The sequence below is a fragment of the Uranotaenia lowii genome, chromosome 2 (assembly GCF_029784155.1).
Source record: "Uranotaenia lowii strain MFRU-FL chromosome 2, ASM2978415v1, whole genome shotgun sequence".
Classification (NCBI taxonomy): domain Eukaryota; kingdom Metazoa; phylum Arthropoda; class Insecta; order Diptera; family Culicidae; genus Uranotaenia; species Uranotaenia lowii.
In genome coordinates this window covers 381,272,327-381,300,243 of record NC_073692.1, presented here as the reverse complement: position 1 = coordinate 381,300,243, position 27,917 = coordinate 381,272,327, and the positions used below count along the sequence as shown (strand labels likewise).

Below are 27,917 nucleotides of genomic sequence, written 5' to 3'. Positions count from 1 at the left end.
TGAAAATAAGTCTAGCGTCAAAAAAAAAAATATTAATGCCATTTCTAAATTGAATTTTTAATCAAAATTTTTAAACCCATGCTGAGGGTAAAATTTTCTTTCCAAATACTGATTTTTTTGATAAAATATTCGTAAATAAATTTTGCGCGTTTACTCCATTTCATAAGAAATGTTAATAGTTACTAATCATATGTGTATGAGTAATATCAAGAATTTTATTAGAATTTATTTTAATTTTATATTTTCGTAATAAAATGAAACTTAAGGTATGGATCGTATAAAAATGTGTACTTTAATGAACCAATTTTAAAATAGCCGAAAAGAAAAAAAAACTATATTTACTAAAAAAAATTTATGCACATCTGTTCTAGAAAGTCGCAATGTTATAAAATTTTTTTTAAATTTTAATTATTTCTCAACCCAGACTGCCAGGTTTAATTTTACTTGGGATTCGTGAAGAACGCGCACTAAGGTATAAAATTTAAAATTCTTACATTGAATAACACTATCAAAGTTAGTCTAAAAGAAAAAAAAAATCCAAGCTTCATCTTTTTAGGTTTATTATTATTTCAAACACATTTTTACTATTCACTGCACAATATCCGTGAGCTTGGGAATATTTTTTTTATGAGAATTTTTCTGCAACGTTTCGTTTTATTAAGATTTAAAAATTTTTGGAATTGAAACTAGAACACTGAAAATGTATACACTACACTAAGCAGGAAAATTCAGATTTTTGAAAAAAAATCCTGATTTCTCAATAATGCCCTCAGGGAATATAAATCCCGATACTTTCTAGCTTTTCATGAATCGTTGACTAATCTAAAATTAAGGATTATGAAATGTAAAGCTTTTAAGAAAAATTTAAGAATTGAATGAACTTAAGAATTAAATAAATTCGATTATTAAAGAATTTTCCCGGTTTCGATTCGAGATTTCAAATTTTCCCCGGTTCCATTTTGAATTTCCGGTTTTTCAGGTTCGTTGGCCTCCCTGTCATCAGAAGACCGCCAACCGTGGCCTAGAGGATAGCGTTTAAGTCTTCTATGCCAGAGGTCATGAGATCTAGTCTCGGTCACGGCATACATAGTACACTTTCTGTGGGTTGGTGGTGTTAGCATTAGTAAGATGCTAGCCATTATTTCCTGGAATGTACGCTTTAGTCTTAAGTAGAATTTAGATCTCTTCAAAGAAACATGAAGTTTCACTGAGATCCTATATGTGTGTGTTCGTTTAAAAAAAAGTGTTTTTAAGCGAGCCTTCGAAAAAATTGATTGTTTAAGATTTTTAAATTTCACTTTTAGAAACAGCAAAAATACCCTTAAACATACCTCATTTTGCCTATTTTAATCTCAGCCTATAAGGCTTTACAACGTAGAAAATATTTTACAGGTATTTAAAATTAGGACTTAGTATTTTGTGATTATGTGTGGTTTTGTTCCGCTTTCTAATGGCGTGAATTATACTGTATTGACGTTATAAGAAAACAACAATGCTTACAAAAATAATTACTGTTTAATGATTAAAAAAAATTAAAATGGTGGAAATAGAAAAAGTTATTACATGAGAATTCGCGGAAACAATTATATTAGCCGTAACTATCCTTTTAAATTCAAAATTTGTCATTTGATCCTCTCTGGTACGTAAAGTGTTGATACATCGAGAGATAGCTTTTTAAGCAAAATGTTGTTCAAATCTAAATTTTTTGATTTGTGTCCATTTTTAAAGGTTGCTACAGACTCCGTTCGTTTTTGGCAACATTCGATTTTGGCAAAATACGATTTTGGCACAGGTTCCTACCAAAATAGGCTTTTTGGAACGACATTACCATATAGTTTTCGCCATAACAGGTCCAATATAATCTAGACAAACACCATAAATACATGTTTAGGTTCTTGAATGTTGATAAAATATAACAACAATACAAAAAATTCCAAAAAATATATAAAGCACTCAAAGATGATAAAAAACATAAAAAAAATCATAAAACTCAAAAACAAACACAAACAAAAGAATAGAAAAGATAAATAATATCTAAAAAAAGATGCAATATGACAAAAACAATTAATATGATACAAATCACAAACACTCTGAGCATAATCAAAAAAGTTCTAAATGAATTCTAAAAAACTAAAAATAGCTTGAAATTACCATAAAAATGATGAAAAAATTAGTTGACAATAACAACAATGGTTTATTATGATCAATAGATAAGAAAAATGTTGATGAAAAAACCGTTCGATTTAAGCAATGCGAAATTCTCGAGCGTGTTGCCAAAACGAAAGGGGCCTGTATATAAAATTGTTGAAAAAGTTTGTTTTATTATTCCTTTAAAAATGATATTTTATGACAAAAACTTGTTGAGTAAAGTGAATATTAGTTCGAAAAAACTCAAATTTGGCAGAAGTTTTTGAAAATTTCTAGGGAACAATCTATATGAACTCGGCTTGGTTTTGCTAAAAATGTTAAATGCGTGCTAGAATTAGCCATCCAAATTTTAATATTTTATCCAATTTTTAATATATTATGTTTTGAGGAATTTCATCTTAAACGCAATTTCATCGTTACAAGGGTTTATAGGCTTACTGAATTAGGCAAAAATAAATTTTGACCACCTGACAATTTTTTTTCTTAAAGTAAGTAAATTTCATATTCCAATATGACAGATAGAGAACATAAGAGAAAATGTGAATCTATAATGTTCAAAGTATCCTGCATACGCCACTGCCACCTTTTCAGAAGAGACAGTAAATGAGGAGAGTCACTCGATGTAGGAAAAACAAATTGCCTTCAGCTGCAAACGAAAACGTGCGCACATGGATTTGGGGGAATAATTTACTACCGAAAACCTGTCTATGTAAGGTACACTATATGGACAGCACAGGTTTACGATTGATGTAGGTCACAAAATCTCATAGCGACCGTCATCATCATCATATTCACCTGATGTTTGGCGTTCTGCTGCTGCCGCAGTGTTCCACTTCTTCTTTCGGCTGTACTTTCGTCGGCGACGATTTTTTCGCTTCTGCTCCCCTTGCTGCGGTTGTTGATCTGGATGATTTGCGTTGAGGAGTCGCTCGAGCGAACTGGTTGGGGTTTTTAAAATCGGGGACTTATCGCGATACGCCGATGATAGCTCCTCGAACTCATCGTTGTCGTCTGCGTCATCGTCCAAGAAGTAGAGGATGCCCTTATCATCGAAAGCAGCTGACGATAGGCTGGTGGAGGACGAAGACCGACTGGAGTTAGTCTTTCTAAGGGTATTATTTGAGGAGTGGCCACTGCAGCTATCGAAAGATTGGACATCATCATCTAGGGTAAACGCTTGTTCCGGTTCTTCGTCTAACTCGTCCATACGAGAGTAGAGGAACTCGGTGGAACCCGTTTGCTGTTTGTTTGAGTCATCGTTGATGGTTGTCGGTTGCCGCGGAGGAACCGGAGGCAGCGGAAGATCTGGAAAATCCCCTGAGTCATTACTGCTGCTGCGACTGCTTCGCTCTCGAATGGTGGACAACCGGGCGAAATCACCGCGAGCAGCTAGGCGATGCGGGATCTCGGCGGCCTCCATTTTTATTATTTCGCTTTAGCACAACAGAGCACTTGAAAGCTAAACCGACTCACTGTTTATACTTGTGAACCCAGTCGGCTCTCGACTGTTGTTATTGTTGTTTTGATAACTACAAACTGGGTGTTGTTGGTGCAACGTGGTCAAATAATACCGTTGCTCGTAATCCCTCGACTCAAAAGGGCATTTCATCACAAATTAATTCCCCTTTCTCGGCTTTACGGAATCCGATAACCGAAATTAAACTTGAAACGGTAACGTTCCCTGTACACAGGAGAAGGAAACCATACAACTGAGAATGGGAAAACTGTAAAATTACAACAAAAATCACCGAATCGTAAACATGGCACACAACACACAATATTCGGATCCGACAGACTTTATTTATAATCCCAGACAACGGATAGCATCATCTGCTCGCTCGCCCGTTTCCCAACACTTGAACTGCTCTGAACGTCAGACGGCGACACGATCCTATACTCTTGTGATCTACTGTCGTCATATGAAAACACAAGAAAGAAAATAGCACGCAAAATAGCCCCACGACATCCAATTATACACGTTTCAGAGGACGGACCTTTCACTTTTCCCTTTTTCTTGGCTCCAACGCGAAACAAACGCGGAAGAATTTTCCAAAGAATCACGACGCGTGAAAGTGATTTTGAGAGCCGCGTGGCGCTCCGTTTTTCTGGATGATATAAATATTTTCCTTCCCTAGAAATGCAATCTTTATAGTTCTCTTCGGTTTTTATTTATTTCACTTTCTGACACCTCGAGCACGAAAAGTCTGCTGCGCGACGTCGCGAGTACTTTTTTCCCACTGGCTCTCGCTGGTGCACTTGCTTGATGCTCTAGCGCTGCTGCCTGTTGACGGATGACGACGGCGAGGACGCTTAGGTCCCGGTATCGCGACGTCCGTCGCTATAGTTTGTGCGACGCGATTTTTCACTCTCCCTTTCGCGTAAATAAGAGAGAGGCAGTGCACTCTCTCTTCATTTGAATTTATGGGGATTTTACTGACGCGATCGGCGGCTACGCCAGTAATGACCGATAGCGGATTACGCATGAAAGGTATCTACTATTGAAAAAGCGGTTTTCGAAAAAAAGGTTTGAGTCAAGGGAAGCAGTGTTGCAAGTTTTTTATTTCGGGTATTTTTTTAGTAGAGAATTATCATCGGGATAAGTCAAGGCGTTACCTTAAAGGGCGAACACGAAATTATTGCGACACATTCCACAGAGCACACGCTAACTTTTGGCTACCCCTTAAAGGCGTAAAATCGACCCGTTATTGAGAACCTCCGCGATCTGTCAAATAACGGGTCATTTTATCGGATCAATATTACCCCTTATTTCGAAAAGCTTACTTATTCTTAACCCTCATCCGCATTAGATTTCATTAGGGTGAATGATCTTGAGCGGAACTAGTCGAAATCTGATCTTGAGCGGAACCATTTATTTTTCCTAAGATATAGGCAATGATTGTTTATGAATCTTATCAAAATGTTGAAAAAACACTTTTTCAAAATCTTTTCAAACAAGCATTAACATTTTTGCTAAAGTTTATTAACTGAAATAATGTTATTAGAAGATTTGAAAACATACGCATTTCTGCTGCAATTTTCATCAATCTACGCTGACTTTGAACGTCAATTTATGTAACCCTTGGCCGTTATAAACTGATTCTTAATGACTAAAATGGTAGAAAAATTCCTAAAGAAGCATTATTCGAGTTTTAGTAACAAGTTTTCTATCAAAATATCAATAAATCGCGTAGTTTTTAAAAGTAAAATATGATCTTGAGTGGAACCATCTTCGATCTTGAGCGGAACTACTAGCTTCCGAAATAAACCGCTAGGTGCACTGTCTTATGCCTAATGTCTCACACGTGATTTTAACCCCTGAATATATGCAGCACCTTTGTATTTTCCTTATTATATCAGCTTTAGGGAAAGAAAAGATGTATAATTAAATTCGAATAGAACAAAAATTAATTAATTGGTGTCATAGCGTACCAAGCTAGGCACACAAAAAGTTTAAATTTTTGGGGTACAAGAAATGTGTTTTTGATTCTTTCTTTCAGAGGGTCGACGGGAAGGAGGAGGAAGGCTTTCATACATATTTTTTGGCATAATTCGAGATCTAATGAAGCCAATAAAGTTAAGTCATTATTTCAGAATAAGAATCAATCTCCATTGCCATTACTATTCGTACTTTAAGAAGTAGCTTTCATTTGAAGAGGTTGTTTTATATGTTCAAATTCCAATTGAAAACGATATTCTACCTAATAAACAAATATTTAAATTGTTTTTAACACACATTCCTTCAGTTTTACAAAGTGTAGCAAAGCACACCGGGTTAGCTATTTTATAATACTCCACGATTCAATTGGTGGCCCGGTATTTAAACTCTACCCAATTCCCTTGTGTTTGATTTAACACTTGAGCTCAAACTGGAAGTCGGTTTGAGAAATGATTGTTTTATCAATTGAGCTAAATAATTAATGTTTCCATAAATTTTAAATATAAATAAATTCAATCTTGATTCATAAAAAACTGGAATTTATAATAAACTTTATTCTTTGAATGAGTTGCTTAGAGCGAGATTGCCGAAATCACAGAAAAATCTGTTTTTCACAGAATTTTGAGGAAACTTTCATCACAGATTTCACAGAATTTTTGAACTTGATTCGGATTCTATAATTATAATTTTTTTTGTCAATATTAAATTTAGTTTTCTTACTTTGAATTAGAAAGGTATGAAAAGATTCGCAACGTAAACTGATTTTTCCCAACTAAAATTTAAAAATGATCAATTTTATCATGAATTTCCAATGTAATTAAAGTATTTAAGGGAATGAGAAATGACAAAAAAATCAGTTTTTTTTCTCAAAAACATTGATTTAGAGCAATGTACAGTTTTTTTTTGCAAAATCTGTAATTAAAGGCATCTTCTTATGTATTTCTGACTCTGTCGTTACCTTCAAAAGTCGTTCGGGTCAATATGACCCGAAGCGCAGATTCAAAGCATCTTAATCATAATTACAACATACTGAGGAACTGACGTTTTTGAGAGACCAAATATGATCTATGAAAATGTTCGTCAAATTAACGACAAAAAACTAAAATTTAAGTTTGAAATATCAATTCATTAAGAAATGAGATACAGCGATGCAAAGACAAAATTGGATGTCTTTGTTTTGAGTTAGATTTTTTTTTCTACCGGAAAATCCAGAATAGCGGTCAAAAAATTCATTGGACCCCCACATATTTATACATCGTCGGATAGATGTATTCTTAACAATTCTAGAAATTAAAAAAGCACCCAAAAACTGCAAAGTTGTCAGAAATTATAAGCAATTTAAAAATAAAATTGTTTTTTGGGACTTTTTTCATTCGGAGCCAACTACAGACAACCTAGTAGAACAAATTCACTTCCTTTTAAAATATTTAGAAACTAGAAAAAATAACCTACACAATGAATCCAATATCATTAAAATCGGTCAACATTTGCGGCTACGGGAATAACAACAAATTACAAGTCAAATTTCCCCGAAACGCAGATTTTGCGAACAGCTTTGGAAGGTTAAGCAAGCAATAAATTTGAACGGATATTTTGAGAACAACTTTGGAACGCTAAGTTCCCTTTTTACGTAAAAACATTGATTTTTTTAACTTTAAAATCTTCAAAGATGAAATTTAATTGAAGTTTCACAGTTACACAAGTATTAGGAATGAGAGCTATAAAAGATGTTAACAGAAGAAAATGGTTCCGCTCAAGATCATATTTTAGTTCCGCTCAAGATCAGCGTGGTTCCGCTCAAGATCAGAATTCTTACTCCAGTAAAACAGCTCTAGAGTTATTATGATTTACTCTAAAATATTCTAAAAATCATCATTAGAAAGCAGAAACCAAGATCTATCCGCTGAACTGAAATTTTTTTTGTTCGGATATAACCCACAGCCATACCGCTTGATCAACTGTTTCGAGTTGCGTCGAATTGAGCCATTTAGTTCCGCTCAAGATCATTTACCCTACCCTAATCAGCACTTGTGGTGTCAATTTGACACCACAAGCTCAAATCGTTATAACTGTTTGAGCGATGGTAGAGTGTTTTAAAAAATATGACTACAAAATGTATTAAAATTCCAATATTTTGCTGTCTTTAGATTTTTTATGCAACAAAAATTGAATTTACTGGAATTTTTCAAAGTTCACTACTTTGCGCGATTTTTTTACAAATTGAAATTTCATCTGTTTTTGTGGTCCACTGTCAGGTTGTACCCGGATTATCAGTGCTTTTACTTTGTTTGGACCAATCAAGAGTATATTCATTGGAAAGCAAATTTAATCTACATTCTACTGAGGTGCTACAATTCACGCTGTGAGATTTCACAAAAATATGAAAATTATAAACGTAAAATCATTCCTGAATTTCTAGAACTACAAGCAGCGGTCCAGCAAAACGTGTTTGTTTGCTCTCCGAGTAGGTACGGTGGGTGGTGATTTGGGCAGAGAGCGAAGCCGACAGACGAATTAACGATGCGTGTCGTGCATTTCTTGGTCTCTCGGCTTCGCTCTCTGCCCAAATCACCACCCACCGTACCTACTCGGAGAGCAAACAAACACGTTTTGCTGGACCGCTGCTTGTAGTTCTAGAAATTCAGGAATGATTTTACGTTTATAATTTTCATATTTTTGTGAAATGTCACAGCGTGAATTGTAGCACCTCACTAGAATGTAGATTAAATGTGCTTTCCAATGAATATACTCTTGATTGGTCCAAACAAAGTAAAAGCACTGATAATCCGGGTACAACCTGACAGTGGACCACAAAAACAGATGAAATTTCAATTTGTAAAAAATCGCGCAAAGTAGTGAACTTTGAAAAACTCCAGTAAATTCAATTTTTATTGCATAAAAAATCTAAAGACAGCAAAATGTTGGAATTTTAATACATTTTGTAGTCATATTTTTTTCAAAACTCTACCATCGCTCAGACAGTTTTTACTAGCAATCGAATGAAAAGTAGGTTTTTTAGACCACTTTTTTGAACTTTTTGTGACCATTTCATTAAAAAAAATTTAAAAAAATATTTCTTGTATTCATGATGTAGGCATTAACTTCAGCTTTCATATGCATAAGGTAAATATTTTTTTGGACGTGTAACATATGAACTACAGCAGTTTTCGAGAGGCATGTTTTTTTCGGATTTTTTTTCTTTCAAGCTGAATAACGAGAAAACTTGTAACTTTAGCTGTATATAATGTTCTAAGCATATTTTACTGACATTACAAGGTTTCTGTTGATATAAGTTTTATATGAAGTTCATAATGATTCAAACGACTTAAATAGATTTTACTTTTGTGGTGTCAAAATGACACCAAAAGTCGGAAAAGGGAGTTTTTTTGTCCAGGCTTCCAGGGTTCGTCCATAAAAAAAAAAGTAAAGATGCAGTATTGAAGAACTTTTGAATTCATTTAGAGTCCCCGAAGAAATTTTTGTATTTTGAAGCTTCTGAAAAAAGTTACAAGCCTTCAAACTTGCAATGGTGTCAAAATGACACCCTAATGCGGATGAGGGTTAAAAGGGGTATTTACAGATGTTACATTCAAAGCGTCGTTATTTGCCCGCGGTATATATTGACAGTGATGAGAAAGATTGTAAGTATTTACTTAAAAATTTATATTGTTTTATTCCTTAAATTAATAATCTTTCACGTTATTATTTCAGAAATCCAGGGTATCGGAAGCGCGTGACGAAAAAAGCCGATGTTTAAAACCCGAATTGCGTTGAATTGATGGTAAACAAAAATTAAAATTTAATATAGTATCAAATTATTTTTGTTTAAATAAACCAAATGAACCATGATATTTTGTTGCAATTTATTTCTCCGCAAATAAATTTCCCATAAGCAGCTCCTGAAACTGCCACCATAAGCAAGCGTTTCAAATAAGGAGTAATTTTCATCCGATACGATCGTTGGAAATAAGGGGTAGTTTTCATCCGCTAGAGCGTTATCAAGCTGAGTACCCCTTAAAGGGTAAAGAGGCTTTATCCGAAAAAAGGAGTTCTCCCAGTCTTATTGAATAACGGGTCAAAAGTATTCGTTAAGGGGTAGCCAAAAGTTAGCGTGCATAACATTTTACCATTGGGTAAAAATCAACCAAATTTTGCACACTTTCATATTAATGTGTATTGTTTACATGCTGTCAAACTCGAAAATGTGTTTTTCGATTCAACGAAAATGGAGGTGAACCAATGCGAGACGAGAGAACAAATTCTTTACAAATACCTGGAATTTCCTGACCGGTCGCACCGGCAGTTGGGAAAAATGTTGAACATTCACCATGCAATTGTCTCCAGAGTGTTGAAGCGGTTCCAGGAGCGGTTGACGATTTTAAGCAAATTCCGGGGTTTGAGTCTTTAACCGACAAGATCAAGTTCGATGTGGGCGACAAATTTAAGAAGAAGAAAATGTTGAAGTTCGCCTCCAAATATCTCGTTTGGCAGACCATCTGCCAAAAGGCACAGTAAATGGCGAGATCTACAAATCCGAGTGCCTCGAGAGGCGCCTTTTGCTTTCTTCGAGCAGCACGACGAAGCTCCACTATTTTGGCCAGATTTGGCATCATGCCACTATTCTTAATGTGTCCAGAAGTGGTATGAGGCCATTTCTGTCAATGGAGTGCGATGGAGAGTGATGGAGAGTGATACTATTCGCACCGATTCACCGGGATTCTCCCACCGGATCGGCGATAGATGGCCGGCGAATTCGGCGATCGTCCCCGGCCTCTTCGCCACTGGTGCGGCGATCTGAGGCCCTTCGTTTCGGCGGAGGTTCCCCCGGATATTACGCCACTGATGAGGCAGGGAGCTTTGGCGGCTGCTCAACCCGATGATCGCCTGCTGCGGCGGTCGGAGGACCTTTGCTACGGCGGTCGGAGGACCTTTGCTACGGCGGAGGTTACGCCAAAGATGCGGCAAGGAGCATCGGTGGCTGCTCCACCCGATGATCGCCTGCTGCGGCGGTCGGAGGCCCTTCGCTTCGGCGGCTACTCCACCCGATATTCGCCTGCTGCGGCGGTCGGAGGCCTTTGCTTCGGCGGAGGTTTCCGGGGTGTTACGCCACTGGTGCGGGTCGGAAAAGCCTTCGCGACCCTTTTTCTTGAGTTCGTTTTCTCCTCCTGGAGCTCCTGACCCGGAATCGAGTTTCCCCCCAAATGGGCCGTTCTGTTTTGATCCGACTGTGCCCAGTTGCACGTGGCGTGACCGGGTTTCTTGCCGCGTAGCAGCTCCTGCTGGTGCTGGTGTTGGATCAGGATCCTCCGGCTTCTTCGGCTGGTAAAACCGAGCTTTCTTCGGGGCACGCACTACTGGCACGATCGACCAAACTTTTTTCGACCGGAACCGCGAATGACGTTTACTGCACGCTCAGTATGGTTTACTGATTTTTCCTGCACGCTCAGTTTTGTTTATTCCTTTTTTGCACGCTCCGTATCCTTTCTATATTTTTGCGTTTATTTTTCATACACGCTTGCACTGCTTAATATGGGGTTGGGTTTTTGGATGAGTTATTGTTGTCAATCGCTTTTAATGTATCAAATTTGAGACTAATGACTTAAAATATATTCAAATGCAACAGCCACTAAATTAGTCTGATTTTTGAAAATATGCCTGATTTAGATAGCCTGATTTTTGCGAATTTAATGAAAAATGCGTAGTAAGAAACTAGATTAGGTACCATTGCTGAAGTTAAAAAGTGGAAATGTGGCTTAATCAAAGCAATTCCCTGGATTCCCTGGAATTCTTATTTAAAAAAGGGAATTAAAGGGAATCTTTCGATTGCCTTGATTCAGTAGAAATCTTCAACCAAGTAGGCTCACACATAATAGAATGAAAATGAGGTGTGGTGATCAAAAAAAGGTCATCACTTTGAGCGAAATTTCTGTTACTTTACCGTTACTTTTATTTCACCAATGATTTTTGGAATAAAAATGTTGGCAACCCTGGGCACATGCGATCGACACATGGAGTGTATCTATAGAAGATCCAACAGTCGACCGATGGTGTTTGACTAGTACGCATACTTAAGGTTGCCAGAATTTTTTCAGCACGTACCCTGGCCGGAAAATTCGGACTATTTTATCTAAAAACCTGGCAAAATCCAGGCATCTGATTCCAAATTTTTTTTTCTTCAGCAGTTTTGAAATCGTATTTTAGGCTTTCAAACTTCTTATGGTTATTTTTATAAAACTTGCCCTAAAATTTCAGTTTTAGACGCATAAATAATATTTTTTACATTACAATTTTTTTGCTTGTTGACAAAAAAAAAATTAACTCGAGCAAAATCCCGATCGGGGTACGAAACGCTCTTGGCTCATTTTCAACACCTTTCATGCTTCCTAATCTAATCTATCCGTCTATAATTTTCATTACTTTCATTTGAAATTCTTCCTGTTAGAATGTATACTTCACCGAAATGCCATTAATCATTAAATTAGAATCATAAACCAGCGGTGATAATCTGTTAACACAAAAAGACTTGACAAAATAAAAAAAACACAAAATTTATAAAATTTGCTACATCAATTAAAATGACACAGCTGATAGTTAATTTTGGTAAAAAAGAAAATAAATAACAAAGATGAGAGAAATTACAATAATAAAAAAAACTGACTAAAAAATAACAAAATTGCAGATTTTTTTAAAATATCCAAATTGAAAATAAAATTAAAAATTGATAAATTAGACTTAATTTGGCTCTTTTGTCAATTAAGTCAGTATTGTCACTTATTCTAGTTTTGTTAATCATTTCAGTTCTATAAATTTTGTTGACATTATAAATTTTGGCAATTTTATCAATTTGAAAAACAAATTAATAGTAAGAAATCTGAAAAATCGCCCTTTTTAACAATTCTGTTCCTCCTAATCATTTTTAATTTGGTCAATTTTAAACATATTGTCATTTTTCTCAATTTTGTATTTTTTTTTTCATTTTTTTTATTCTTGTCAGTTTTGTCATTTTTGTCATTTTTGTCATTTTTGTCATTTTTGTCATTTTTGTCATTTTTGTCATTTTTGTCATTTTTGTCATTTTTGTCATTTTTATCATTTTTGTCATTTTTGTCATTTTTGTCATTTTTGTCATTTTTGTCATTTTTGTCATTTTTGTCATTTTTGTCATTTGTGTTATTTTTGTCATTTATGTCATTTTTGTCATTTTTGTCATTCCTGTCGCCATTACTCAAAAGCTATGAGAGGTGCTTAATCGAACAAACGAGCCAAACAATTGCAACCAACCCGAAATTCCAAACTAAAAACACACTTTCACAAATGAAAATGCTCCCAATGAATGAGTCATGAATACAAACCCGGCCGGCCGATGGATGGACCCCTCCAAAAAGTAACGATCCTTGATAAATCTCACCTTTTCCTCTGCTACTAATTAGTAAGCAATTCAGACCCGGCTAAACCGGGAGGAAAACTTACCCTGGCACTCAATTCGAACTTTCACCAGATTGTGTAGTTTTCCCTAAAAGACCAGGCCGGCAATCCCGGTGGCGGATGATGGTGGCGCCAAATTCTAAAGTAATTTTTTCTCACAAACTGGTGATGTTGATCCCTCCAGGGGCCAAAAACCGAGAAAGGAAATAGTTAGAAGTTGGTGAAATTGTTGCAAATTAAAACTCAAGTTGTGCTCGAGTGCAGTTTGTTTTGCAAACGTTTTTGTTCTCGTTTCGTTTAACTTGGTTTGTGGTTCCGTTTTCCAGTTAAAAAAGATGCTATAATTTTCTGTAACCAAATTTGTTGATTTCATAACTAGGTCGAGCCAAACAGGAACTAGATTTATGTCATGAAAATACATTTAAGATTATTCCAATTAAAAAAATAGTCGTTAAAACAATGACAAATCACTAAATGATCTATCTTATTTTCCGGTTTAGCTTCTGGGTAACAATTTGCAGCAATTCCATTTGCTCAAATTGGGAAAAAGATGGCCAAACCCGTAAACCCTCTAAGCCATGCGCTAGGAAAGTGGCGCCAAAAGACAAATATTTGACAGGGAAAGTATGATGTCATTTCTTACCGGCTACCTTCTACCTAAAAGCATCAGAAATCATTCCCGGTGTGGAAATCGCAAGCTACCTATTTTAAGCACTGGTTGTTCACAAAATAAGGCAAAAATAAAATCATAAATTTGTCATTTCCACCGAAACATAACACGAAGCGACGACCGAAAGAGAAGCTTGTATTTCCTTTTCTTGCAACTAACTACTTAGCTAGTGGCCTGTGATTAATTTATGTGCTGCTGTCGCTGCCCCCCCTTCAAAAACTGCAACAACATGGCTCTGAGCTCTGAGCGCTGATGACAATTCACAATACCAGTGACAGTTGTTAGGAAAACAAAAAACAAAAACAGTGACAGCAGCAGCTTCACCAGGAATCTGGCGCGGTGACATTTTAGATTTTAGTGTTGGCCGCATTCTTCTATCAAGATTTTTATCTGCCCGTGTCTCGGGGATTTTTCCTTCTTGCGACGACGGGTTTCTACCTTTCAGTTTTTTTCCTGGTTTTTTGTCCCTAATTAAAAATTGCCACTCTTCGTTTCGGTTCGGGATGATCTTTTGAGTTGATTCGTAAATAGAAACTCTATAGTATGAAAAACAGCTTCCATAAAAATTTAGTCGACTAATTTTGCTGTTTTTGACGGTCGCCATTGAAAATCGAAACTTATTCTAATGCTTCCGTGCGACTTTGAAAAAAAAAATCTGAGCGGTTTCCGAGCAATTTTATATGAAAGCCTTGCAAAATCCGGGCATTTGAATTCAAAATGGGCGATAAAAATTCCGGGCAATATTTGAAAAAATTGTGTCAAAATCCAGAAATAACAAAAAAAAATCAAAATTTTTAAGTATCAAAACTCTTTGACGGTTTTGAATCATATTTTAGGCTCTCAAAATACCCTTAATGATTTTAAACTATCACTTCTATGTTTGATGTTTCTAGATTTCATTAGTTTTTTTTTTATTTTAAAAACTGTATAAATTTAAAGCTCAACAGTAAAGAATCCTCACTAAATTGAATTTCAATTTTCAATATCCCTGACAGAAATGTAAAAAACCAGAAACCACAGCAACAACAAAAAAAGGCTCCCCGTATTAGAGGTTCTCCATTTGTTGACATGTGTTTTATCAGTGTTTTACCTTGTTTTGTGATATCTGTTTACCTCAACTTCCCCCAGCCATCCAAAAAAATCCATCAGAGAGGAAGGTTCCTACACACGATATTGGGTATCCTGCCTACTCGAAAAGCGTAAAATGGGTCGTAACATAAGCGGATTTTTGTACAGATTACAACCGGCCTCTCGTTTTAAGAATGAGGGAACCATTTTTGATTCCATTCAAATTACTTTCAAAAAATTAGGACAGTTCGATTGAAACGTTGTCAAGTTTTTAAGAGTTAAGGATTTATGTTTTAAATTTCTGGAACCTACTTTTGGAATAAGTGAAATTTTAAGCATCTACCCTAAAGCTGATTTGATGTCGGTTAGCATTTTATAACGTTTTTATTCAGGCACAGGTTCCAAACCGAGGGGCTACAGGTAAAATTCTGTTGGGGCTTAGTTATGTTTTTTTTGCAAATCCCCCGGCAGCGAGATAAATTCGTTGTTGATAGGCGTCGGATCTAAAAACCTGTTGATGGACTGATTTGGATGTTCAAAAAGCTTTCCTCGGGTCTGGCAAGGGTTCGATTTATCGATTTTCCATGAAACAATCTTTTCCTGTGATTTTCTATTGCTTTCGGACATGAGGGGAGGCAAATTGTAATCCACTTGAAATTTCTTCCTCGATTGATGCTGTTCATCGAATCGGACTGGCCTCTTCATGAATGGAAAACTTTTCTCTACTGTCTTGAGGTAGGTGGGGTAGTAGAATTATGTTAAACTCCCTGTTGAGATATTCAATGACTGGTCGTCACAACAGGAGGGAAAACAATTTGCATACAATTAGAGAGCTAAAACCGTGTTGTGCCGCTGTGTTTGATGATGGCCATTTATGATGCCATTCAAGATGCTGCTGAACTGTTCCCGGGAAATGTCACCTCGCCTCGCTTAGATGCGTCAAAGCACCATTACTAGGAGAGGTTGGGGAACTCTCTAGAGACTTTTTTTGTCGAGTAACTTTATTGTCGAAATTGGGATTATTTCACTTTAATATGTTGTTGAAATTGAATTTAGGTTGTGGTTGAGTTAGGCTGTTAAAATTGTTAAAATCTAAATTTGTTCTGATGATGTAATTTAGTTGACACAATTCTGCAAAAAAAAAAGTAATCCAAAAAAGCTGTAAATGCCAACAAAAATACCCCTTGCTATTTGGATACTAAAAACGATCTCATCCAAAACATAAACGACGATAATATAGGCGTTGAATTGTCAGTTTAATTATCCGTGAAACATTTTCATTCGACACATGAAGAAAGTCAAAGTAAAAATAAATTATTTTACTGAAGCAACCGCTTGATTACTTTAAAAATAATGATGAAGGTTCCAGAAAGAATCTCTGAATTTATTTTTAACGAAAACTTTTATTGACAAATTTAAATGAAAAATATAATAAAAATGACAAAAAAGACAAAATAAAAAAAATTGAAAAAAATACAAAAATGACAAAAATGACAAAAATGACAAAAATGACAAAAATGACAAAAATGACAAAAATGACAAAAATGACAAAAATGACAAAATGACAAAAATGACAAAAATGACAAAAATGACAAAAATGACAAAAATGACAAAAATGACAAAAATGACAAAAATGACAAAAATGACAAAAATGACAAAAATGACAAAAATGACAAAAATGACAAAAATGACAAAAATGACAAAAATGACAAAAATGACAAAAATGACAAAAATGACAAAAATGACAAAAATGACAAAAATGACAAAAATGACAAAAATGACAAAAATGACAAAAATGACAAAAATGACAAAAATGACAAAAATGACAAAAATGACAAAAATGACAAAAATGACAAAAATGACAAAAATGACAAAAATGACAAAAATGACAAAAATGACAAAAATGACAAAAATGACAAAAATGACAAAAATGACAAAAATGACAAAAATGACAAAAATGACAAAAATGACAAAAATGACAAAAATGACAAAAATGACAAAAATGACAAAAATGACAAAAATGACAAAAATGACAAAAATGACAAAAATGACAAAAATGACAAAAATGACAAAAATGACAAAAATGACAAAAATGACAAAAATGACAAAAATGACAAAAATGACAAAAATGACAAAAATGACAAAAATGACAAAAATGACAAAAATGACAAAAATGACAAAAATGACAAAAATGACAAAAATGACAAAAATGACAAAAATGACAAAAATGACAAAAATGACAAAAATGACAAAAATGACAAAAATGACAAAAATGACAAAAATGACAAAAATGACAAAAATGACAAAAATGACAAAAATGACAAAAATGACAAAAATGACAAAAATGACAAAAATGACAAAAATGACAAAAATGACAAAAATGACAAAAATGACAAAAATGACAAAAATGACAAAAATGACAAAAATGACAAAAATGACAAAAATGACAAAAATGACAAAAATGACAAAAATGACAAAAATGACAAAAATGACAAAAATGACAAAAATGACAAAAATGACAAAAATGACAAAAATGACAAAAATGACAAAAATGACAAAAATGACAAAAATGACAAAAATGACAAAAATGACAAAAATGACAAAAATGACAAAAATGACAAAAATGACAAAAATGACAAAAATGACAAAAATGACAAAAATGACAAAAATGACAAAAATGACAAAAATGACAAAAATGACAAAAATGACAAAAATGACAAAAATGACAAAAATGACAAAAATGACAAAAATGACAAAAATGACAAAAATGACAAAAATGACAAAAATGACAAAAATGACAAAAATGACAAAAATGACAAAAATGACAAAAATGACAAAAATGACAAAAATGACAAAAATGACAAAAATGACAAAAATGACAAAAATGACAAAAATGACAAAAATGACAAAAATGACAAAAATGACAAAAATGACAAAAATGACAAAAATGACAAAAATGACAAAAATGACAAAAATGACAAAAATGACAAAAATGACAAAAATGACAAAAATGACAAAAATGACAAAAATGACAAAAATGACAAAAATGACAAAAATGACAAAAATGACAAAAATGACAAAAATGACAAAAATGACAAAAATGACAAAAATGACAAAAATGACAAAAATGACAAAAATGACAAAAATGACAAAAATGACAAAAATGACAAAAATGACAAAAATGACAAAAATGACAAAAATGACAAAAATGACAAAAATGACAAAAATGACAAAAATGACAAAAATGACAAAAATGACAAAAATGACAAAAATGACAAAAATGACAAAAATGACAAAAATGACAAAAATGACAAAAATGACAAAAATGACAAAAATGACAAAAATGACAAAAATGACAAAAATGACAAAAATGACAAAAATGACAAAAATGACAAAAATGACAAAAATGACAAAAATGACAAAAATGACAAAAATGACAAAAATGACAAAAATGACAAAAATGACAAAAATGACAAAAATGACAAAAATGACAAAAATGACAAAAATGACAAAAATGACAAAAATGACAAAAATGACAAAAATGACAAAAATGACAAAAATGACAAAAATGACAAAAATGACAAAAATGACAAAAATGACAAAAATGACAAAAATGACAAAAATGACAAAAATGACAAAAATGACAAAAATGACAAAAATGACAAAAATGACAAAAATGACAAAAATGACAAAAATGACAAAAATGACAAAAATGACAAAAATGACAAAAATGACAAAAATGACAAAAATGACAAAAATGACAAAAATGACAAAAATGACAAAAATGACAAAAATGACAAAAATGACAAAAATGACAAAAATGACAAAAATGACAAAAATGACAAAAATGACAAAAATGACAAAAATGACAAAAATGACAAAAATGACAAAAATGACAAAAATGACAAAAATGACAAAAATGACAAAAATGACAAAAATGACAAAAATGACAAAAATGACAAAAATGACAAAAATGACAAAAATGACAAAAATGACAAAAATGACAAAAATGACAAAAATGACAAAAATGACAAAAATGACAAAAATGACAAAAATGACAAAAATGACAAAAATGACAAAAATGACAAAAATGACAAAAATGACAAAAATGACAAAAATGACAAAAATGACAAAAATGACAAAAATGACAAAAATGACAAAAATGACAAAAATGACAAAAATGACAAAAATGACAAAAATGACAAAAATGACAAAAATGACAAAAATGACAAAAATGACAAAAATGACAAAAATGACAAAAATGACAAAAATGACAAAAATGACAAAAATGACAAAAATGACAAAAATGACAAAAATGACAAAAATGACAAAAATGACAAAAATGACAAAAATGACAAAAATGACAAAAATGACAAAAATGACAAAAATGACAAAAATGACAAAAATGACAAAAATGACAAAAATGACAAAAATGACAAAAATGACAAAAATGACAAAAATGACAAAAATGACAAAAATGACAAAAATGACAAAAATGACAAAAATGACAAAAATGACAAAAATGACAAAAATGACAAAAATGACAAAAATGACAAAAATGACAAAAATGACAAAAATGACAAAAATGACAAAAATGACAAAAATGACAAAAATGACAAAAATGACAAAAATGACAAAAATGACAAAAATGACAAAAATGACAAAAATGACAAAAATGACAAAAATGACAAAAATGACAAAAATGACAAAAATGACAAAAATGACAAAAATGACAAAAATGACAAAAATGACAAAAATGACAAAAATGACAAAAATGACAAAAATGACAAAAATGACAAAAATGACAAAAATGACAAAAATGACAAAAATGACAAAAATGACAAAAATGACAAAAATGACAAAAATGACAAAAATGACAAAAATGACAAAAATGACAAAAATGACAAAAATGACAAAAATGACAAAAATGACAAAAATGACAAAAATGACAAAAATGACAAAAATGACAAAAATGACAAAAATGACAAAAATGACAAAATGACAAAAATGACAAAAATGACAAAAATGACAAAAATGACAAAAATGACAAAAATGACAAATCTTACAAAAACTACAAAAATAACAAAATTCTAAACAAAAGTGCACTTCGCTGAAACAAGTATTAGAAAAATTTTGAAAATTGTGACATATACAAAAATATTTACAACAAGTTTTGAAAGTAAGAAAAATTAAATTTTTCTTTTCTAGTGAAAGTTTTTCCAAATTGATAAAGGATCACAATCTTCCCGTAATATAAAAAGTAGTGTCATTTTTTATTCGCAGAAATACAGCCGTCAATCTTGTCAAAATGTTATTTAAACACCAAAATGCTGAAGAATTGTGGTTTAGTTTCTATCAAAATGAGAGTATAAGAAAATTCAAACAAAAATAGCAAAATAGTTTCCCATTCTTTATTTGATGTTATTTTGGGAAGGGTTTAAACATTTTTTTTTAAACTTGTCTGTTGGTTATTGTTTCAAGTTTATTTCGTTTCTTTCAGAATCTTTTTACCACAAGTCGTAAAATTTTAACAAAATTTGAAAAAAATGTTCCTCAAATTGCTTCCTAAGTTATGAAAAATAAACAAACAAATTTTCAAAATGATTCTAAGAGTATTCCTCCAATATTCCCAAAATTCACCTCATGTAGTCTGAATTGTTCCTAAAGTGTTCCAAAAGAATTTCAGAAAATTTCCAAACTGTTCCAAAAATTTTCAAAATATTTTTTTGATTTTTTTGAAACTATTTTATCGTCTATATCGGTAAAATTTTGTAAAACGGTGAAAAAACTGTTCATTTAAAAATATTTTCAAAGTGTTACAAAAATTTTTTTTTAAATATTTCAAAAATATTTTAAAGCATTTCGAAAATGTGTAGAGATACAAATTTAATTAGGAAATTCGTTGATATTTTCTAAGTGCTCCAAAACTATCACTTGAATGTTCCTATAATGTTCTAAAACTGTTCTTAACTATATCTACTATTTCTTTTCCTAAAAATAATCAGAATTTTTATAAACATACCTTTAATGTTCTGAAATATTCCAAAAGTTTTCCATAAATCATCCAAAAAAAGATCACATAGTATTTGACAAATGTATCAAAAATTTATTCCAATGTTTACGAAAATGTTCGAATCATATTCCATAAATGTTGCATTCCAATTTTCAAACATTTAGCATACAGTCGGAAGGAAAAAAATTAAGGTATTTGAAACGTTCCAAAAATGTTTCAGCACTGTGTTCTCTATATTTCTAATTATTCTCCAAAAGTTTCGAAAACTTTCCTGAAAGTTTTCCCAACTTAATTGAAAAATGTTTTGAAAAAGCTTTTTATTTAATTAGATTGACAGCAATTTTATTAAAAATACTTGGCAAAATCCGGGCACTTGATTTCAAAATTGACGACCAAAAATCTGGACAATATCCAAGCTAATGTCAAAACCCAGAAATCACTCTATAAAAATCAGAAAAAATTACTTTTTTTTCATCAAAATTCATCGCCAGGTTTTAAATCATATTTATCAAAGTCTTCCAAAAAACTTTGCATGACAATTTTTATAAAACTTGCTCAAAAAATTTCGTTTTAGAGGCATAAATATAAAACAATTTTAACACAATTTGTTTTTTATTGCCAAACAAAGAAAATAAATCCGGGCAAGATCCGAACATAAAAAAATGAATTCCGGGCAACCAGGCCAGGCCGCATTGTTCCCAAATTTTGTATTAAATATCTGGACAAACCCGAAGATAACCGGGCAATCTGGCAACTTTATTCTATGATGTGTTTCAAGTCTTCCAAAGACGCTCCTGAAATGAGCTTCAAATGTTCTTAAAATGTGCCTAAAGTATATTGAAATTTCTCAGTAAGTGCTCTCAAAATTATGTACAAGTGTTGAAATGGTTCTTATAATGTTCTTTCAATATTCCCTAATATGTTCCCTCGAAAGTTTTGAAAACTTCTCTAAAAAGATCAATGAATGCGTCTTAGAAATTCCTGGAATTTTCTGAATATATTCTTAAAATAAGCCTCAAGTCAACCAGAACTTTTTTTTTATGAATTTTCCTCAAATGTTGCTGTAATACCTATTGAGATTTTTTTTTTTCTTAAGTTCACGAATGTATTGCAAATATGTTCTCGAAGCATTTCTGTATTTTTAATAAAATGTTACTGTAATATTCCTAAATGTTTTTTTTTTTAAATTAACTCAAAACGTTCCTATTGTCTCGCAAAAATGTCTTAAAATATTCTTTAAACCAAAAAAAAAAATAAAAATAAAAACTGTGTGAACAAAATTGACTCTCAACTACTGAATTGTTTATTTGTGACACTTTACCAACGTTTTGGCATTCGTGAACCCAACTATTAAATAAATTTTAAAAAATACTGTGAGAATGAATGAAATTCATGAATCGAACAAATGTATCAAAAACCCGCATTCCTTAATCATTTCTAAAAACAAATTGAATCGGTGACCTTATAACGTAACCAAGTTTGGTTCTTCTGTTGATCCCACATGATCTGAGAGATCCGATTACAACCGGTTTTTTTTTAACAAAATAAACCTAATGAAAAAAGACTCTACTCTCTAGCAAGATATGCAAAAACACAAACTCCATCTGCCGGCAGGTTTTGTTTTTCAGAAAGTTTTCGACCATCACCATCTGCCGGCAGGTTTTGTTTTTCAGAAAGTTTTCGACCATCAGCAAATCCCGAAAAAGTAAAAATTTGGTCACTTGCCAGCTAGGGCCCGATTTCAATTTGAACTGAGCTCCTGTTTCCTTCCCAACTACGCTACCTATCTTCCTGATAGTATTGATCTGCCTCTCTGCCATTCCGATTCCATTCCATTTCGGAAGTCGGGGGTTGAGTTGAATCCGGACTCGACATGGATTTACACGAAAAAGTCCTTTCGCTCGCCGCTGTTCTGGGATCCGAGGTGGAAGCTGGTCCGAGGTACACTTTGACACTTTTCTTCCTTCTGTTTTCACAGCAGGAAGTCATTTAGTGTTAGACATACTTAGATTGTATACAGTAGAGCACAAAAAAAGTGGGTTCAAACACCCGAAGGCCGGCCGACAAACCGGGCCGGAAGTCCAATCGAACTAGCAGGAGCAGCCGAAGGTCCAGGGCGGTAGATTTGAGATAATTGAATTTTCATCACGTCAATTAGGAGTTCGATTACAAGAGGCCGACTGTCGTCAGCAGAAAAAGGAAAGGAAAGGGGGGAGGGGGAGGAAAAATAGACCGTAATGTCGAGTTGATGAAATTTGCCGTCCACCAGTCGATTTTCCATCGAAGTTTGTTTGCTATCTCGGCAAAATTTGCGGAACCAGGTAATTGTATATTAAAGTGGCTAGCGGGGACGTTGTAAGACAGTAGACATGAATAATTGAGATCTGATCTAAGAAGTCAATTGAGATACAAGATTTTTGTCATTTTCGTGAGATTTCTTTAACATTTTGGCAACATGTTTGTGACATTTCTATGAGAGTTCCGGGTGATTTTTGTGTCATTTTAAAAATTTTTCATGTCATTTTTGTTACATTTCTATGATATTTTTGTAATTCTCTGTGCCATTTCTATGTCATTAAATGACATGACATTTTTATGTTTTTTATAGTTCGGTCAATTTTATCGAGATATATTAACTTCTTGTAATTGTTAGTCATATTCGTCTGCTTTTGAATGGTTTTGTAGTAAAATTGAAGATTTGAGAGACAATTTAAAAACAATTTAGATACAAGAAGTAAAATTTTCAAAATTTTTATGAATAGTTCAAGAAATTTTTTTTATCTTTTAAGAAAGATTGAAGGAACATTGGAGAAAAAAGTCAAATTTTTAACACATTTAAGAAACATTTATGACCTTTCTGGGATATTCCAAAAACATTTCTTGAAATTATTTTGAGCATTTTTGGATCATTTTCGGAAACTTTTTAGGTCACACAAAGAACATTTTAGATCTTTTAAGGACCATGTTGAGAATTTTTAAGATTAGTTTTAGAAACAATCTTGACACTTTTTTGATACAATTACGGATAATTTTTAAAACAATATAGGAGTAATTAACCCTCCATCCATGTCTGAGTTCCAAAGAATAATAAAAATGTTTTATTATTCTTCTTGACTTTTTTCATGTTTTCAATAAATTTGACATAGATATATCAAAATGATCGAAGTTCCGGCAGTGGCAGATAGGATTTATCATAATAAAGTTTTTAAAATGTGTTTAAGTTTAGGTTGAAAACCTGCTAATGTATTTCGATGAAAACAAATGTTTCAAGTGTTTTAGTATTTATTTTCGTTGAATAACTTCTGTGTTTTGACCAAATTTCCCCGGATATTACTCGGTTTATGGGTTGAAAATTTGGAAATCAAATGCCTTGGTTCTGCCAAGTTTTAAGATAAAATAACCTGGATATGTCCGGCCCGGATACGTTTAGAAAAAATTCTGAAAACTTTAGTATAAGAAGAATGAAACAATCTCACCAAACTCAACCGATTTTTCTGTTCACTCTCTGCGCAATAGTCGTCGCTTCTGGTTTCTTTGGCTCCGTTCCACAATCAATATTAATACGAAATAATTTAAGTGAAAACATCGTAGCGAAGCCAAAAAAGCTCATACGCAAGTAAGTCACATTGCGTATTGAGGAAACGAAAAAAAACTTGCACTTGTTATTTCCGGAGAGTAATCATTAAAAGCACAAATCAGACATTACTGCTCTGCGTTGTTGATTCTTCACATTGAAAACACATTTTTTTGACCAAACATTGACGGATTTTCGCAAGGAAACAGCGACAGATCTGGAAGGCAAATCACTAGACATGATGAGTCAATTTTCTCCCAGCATCTTCACCGTTTTTAACATCCATTGATTTTTTTTTTTGACAGACATACATCATTACAACTTCGATGGATTTATATCCTGTTGTAACACCTCTTTTTCCTACCGAAAAGAAAATGCGTCAAGATAACTTTGGGCTACAATCCTTATTTTTGGTTAGTTTTCAAATCCAATCACACTTCCACCAATACTTCCGGCTAACACTTTAGCTGTACCGATTTCGATTTAATGTAAGAACAAGTTTTCAAAAATATCTCGAAGAAAACCTAAATTTTACAAAAATGGCGAAACGAGAGAAAAAAAAACACGTGCGATTTCGTCCAGGCACCGCCTACTTTTCGTATAGAAGCAATTAAGGAACCTAATTTTGATCGCTGAACAATTCACAGAAAAAGTATTTTGTGACTAAAAACAACTTTTCTTCTACAAAAAAAAAACATGTTGATGGAAAATTTTTGACTTTTAAAACACAACACTTTTTGGCAAGTCTTTTGATTAATTTTTTTTACAAAACTTCGATTAATTCATTTTTTTTAAATCAATCCAGCATCTTTGTAATTTTTTTTTTCAGAAAAACAAACCAGATGAAACTATATGATATCACTTATTGATTTTTCTCGATGTGTGAAACAACTATTTAGGTCTGATAATGGGTGAAGAGAAGTGACCCGAAACGTTACGTAAAGATAAAAAAAATATTTGATACAGACCCCGTTCGTTTTTGGCAACATTCGATTTCGGCAACATCCGATTTTGGCACATGTGTCAAAATCGAACGGTTTTTAGAAACAACATTACCTTTTTGTTTTCGTTATAACAGGACCAATTTAATTTAGACAAACATCATTTAAACGTTTTAATGTTCTGAAATGGTGATAAAACGCAGCAAGGAAAAACCAAAGATTTTTAAAAATTTAATAAAGTACTCAAAAATGACAAAAAGATGAAAAATTCTAAAAGTTCAATAACAAATTCAAACAAAACACTGAATACGAAAAAAAACAACTAAAAAATGAAGCAGAATGCCAAAAACAGCAAATATGACAAATTAAAACAAACATTATAAACAAAACAAGAAAAGTGCAAAATGCATCAAAAACATGATGAAAAAATTATAAAATTACTTAAAATGGTCGGAAATCGACTAAAAATAACGTTTTCGATAATAATATTAGTTATTTTGGTAATAATAACTGAAAAACAATATGAAAAAAAAGTTCGATTTTGGCAACATTCGATTTTGGCAACATTCGATTTTGGCAACACAAAATGTACGGGCGTGTTGCCAAAATCGAACGGGGTCTGTAGTTGTTTGTCTCACCGAGAAAAATCTATAAGTGATAACATATAAAAGGAACTGGTAATTAAGTCTCGTTACTATGAAACTATGTTTTCTGAGGCTTCGAAAATAATTATTCGTGTTAAAACGGGCCAATCATTTTTTTGATTTTGAAGCTTCTCTTAGCTGTAGCGAATGCCATGAGCATTTTTAGCAGGTGTTCTCGTACGGTATCTTAGAACAACATCTTTTTAAATCATTTTGCGAAAAAAAAAGTGGCAAAAATGAATATTCGAGGCGGGTTTGGGAGGATTGGGCACAAGAGGGTTAACGATCAGTTTTGGAACCTTTATGTAACAAATTTGAAATATTAAAGGAACGTTTCGAGAACATGCGAGGGACAATTTAGAAATGTTTTTTTTTTGACATTGAAGGAGCTTTTCAGAAACATTTAAACGAACATTTAAAGAAATTTGAAGTAGATCCATGCATCATTTTCAGGAACATTTTTGGGATATTTTAGAATTAATTCTTATACATTCTAAACATATTGAGTAGACATTTTATGATCTTCTTGGGAAAGATGTTTTTGTATTGCTTTAATTTTCTAATTTACATTAATTAACAAATTTTGAAAAACATTTTGAAGTCATTAGGATAATAAAGTTTTAAGAGCAATTTTATTTCAACATTGATAGGCAATTTATTATTAGGCATTTTGGATACTCCTTCCGAATTTATTAGGGCAAATATTAAAATAATTCTGGTTTATTCTAATGGAAATTTAAAGACCAGCTTAAGGTCAGTTTTTGATAATTAAAGAAAATTTAGGTAAAATTGAAACATATTATCAAAGTATTGTGTAGATTAATGAATCCCTAATCTTGCTTATTGATCGTTTAGTAATAAGAAAATTTCACACTTTTAAGCTGAGCAAATTAGGATCGTGAACAGTTAGAATACATTTCAGGAAACGTTTGGAGACGAGACATTTGAAAACAAAAACGTAGAATATGAAATTTTCATGTATTTTTCTTACGTTAACTTCTTGTATCATTTTCATTTTTTTTTGTGTCATTTCTGTCTCAATCTCATGTCGTTAAATTTTCGAGTCAATTTAGCTTTATTTTTGTTTCGTTTCGGTCTTTTTTTGTCATTTTTGAGGATTTGTTTGTCATTTTCGTGATATTTTTGTCTTATTATGTTGCAATTTTGTGATTTTTTTTTGTGTCAACTTTTGTGCCATTTTTGTGACATATTTGTGTCATTTTATTGAAATGAGTCAGTTATGTGCCATTTCCGTATTATTTCTTTGAAAAACTGTGATACTTTTAGTTCGTTTTTGTATCATTTTTGGGTCATTTTTTGTTCTTTATGTGTAAATTTTGAGGCATTTTCATACCATTTTCGAATTTTGTTTGGGCCATTTTTGGGGTTTAACTCGAAAATGTTGAGTTCTTTTGGCATTTTTCATAACTTTCTGTTATTCTTTTTTTTGTAATTTTTGTGTCAGTTTTGTGTTACTTATGTGACATTTTTTTTTATCATTTTAGTGTCGTTTTTGAATCAATTTTGTTTTTATTTATCGTTTTTGTATCATTCAAGTATCATATTTGTTTATTTTTAAAAATTATTTTATGTCAATTTTTAGCAATATTTTTGGATTTTTTTTGTGCATCATATGTATTAAATTTATTTTGGAGTTATTTTTTAATTATATTTGTGCTGACTTGAGAATTAAGCCATCGGGAGCGCCCGGGGCCATTTTTCTCGAGGTTTGCCTTAAAATCGTTTTTTAAACCAAGATTTAAGAAACAAGTTACTTATGGAATTTAAATACAAAATTCAGATTCTTAGCTACAATCATAGCCAAAAGGTAAATGCTACATTAATGATTGTTCCCTTTATTTACCTACCACACAAAAATTGTTTTAATTTTCGAAAGGTATAGGCAGTCAATTTTGAAATGTAATGCAGATTACTATTATAAATTAAGGGTGAGATTTTCATAAGATGAAATTTTAAAAACAGAAACTATTGAAAAAA

At 32.5% G+C, this 27,917-nt stretch overlaps 1 protein-coding gene across 15 annotated transcripts in view; it reads right to left on the bottom strand.

The window, feature by feature from the left end:
- LOC129747911 (uncharacterized) overlaps positions 1 to 27,917 on the bottom strand; it is a 212,017-nt gene that overhangs the window by 97,015 nt on the left and 87,085 nt on the right. Inside the window, exons 1-2 of one of the 15 annotated variants that reach the window (XM_055742321.1) lie at positions 4,143 to 4,454; positions 2,944 to 3,872 (exon numbers count right to left, since the gene is read on the bottom strand). The exons of 11 other annotated variants lie outside the window; for them this stretch is intronic. In XM_055742321.1, coding sequence (XP_055598296.1) covers positions 2,944 to 3,568 — 625 coding nt within the window. In that variant the 5' untranslated portion in view covers positions 3,569 to 3,872; positions 4,143 to 4,454. Of the gene's footprint in view, positions 1 to 2,943; positions 3,873 to 4,142; positions 4,455 to 27,917 lie in introns of those variants that run through there. 3 more of the 15 variants (XM_055742320.1, XM_055742323.1, XM_055742322.1) reach the window with 3 other exon arrangements.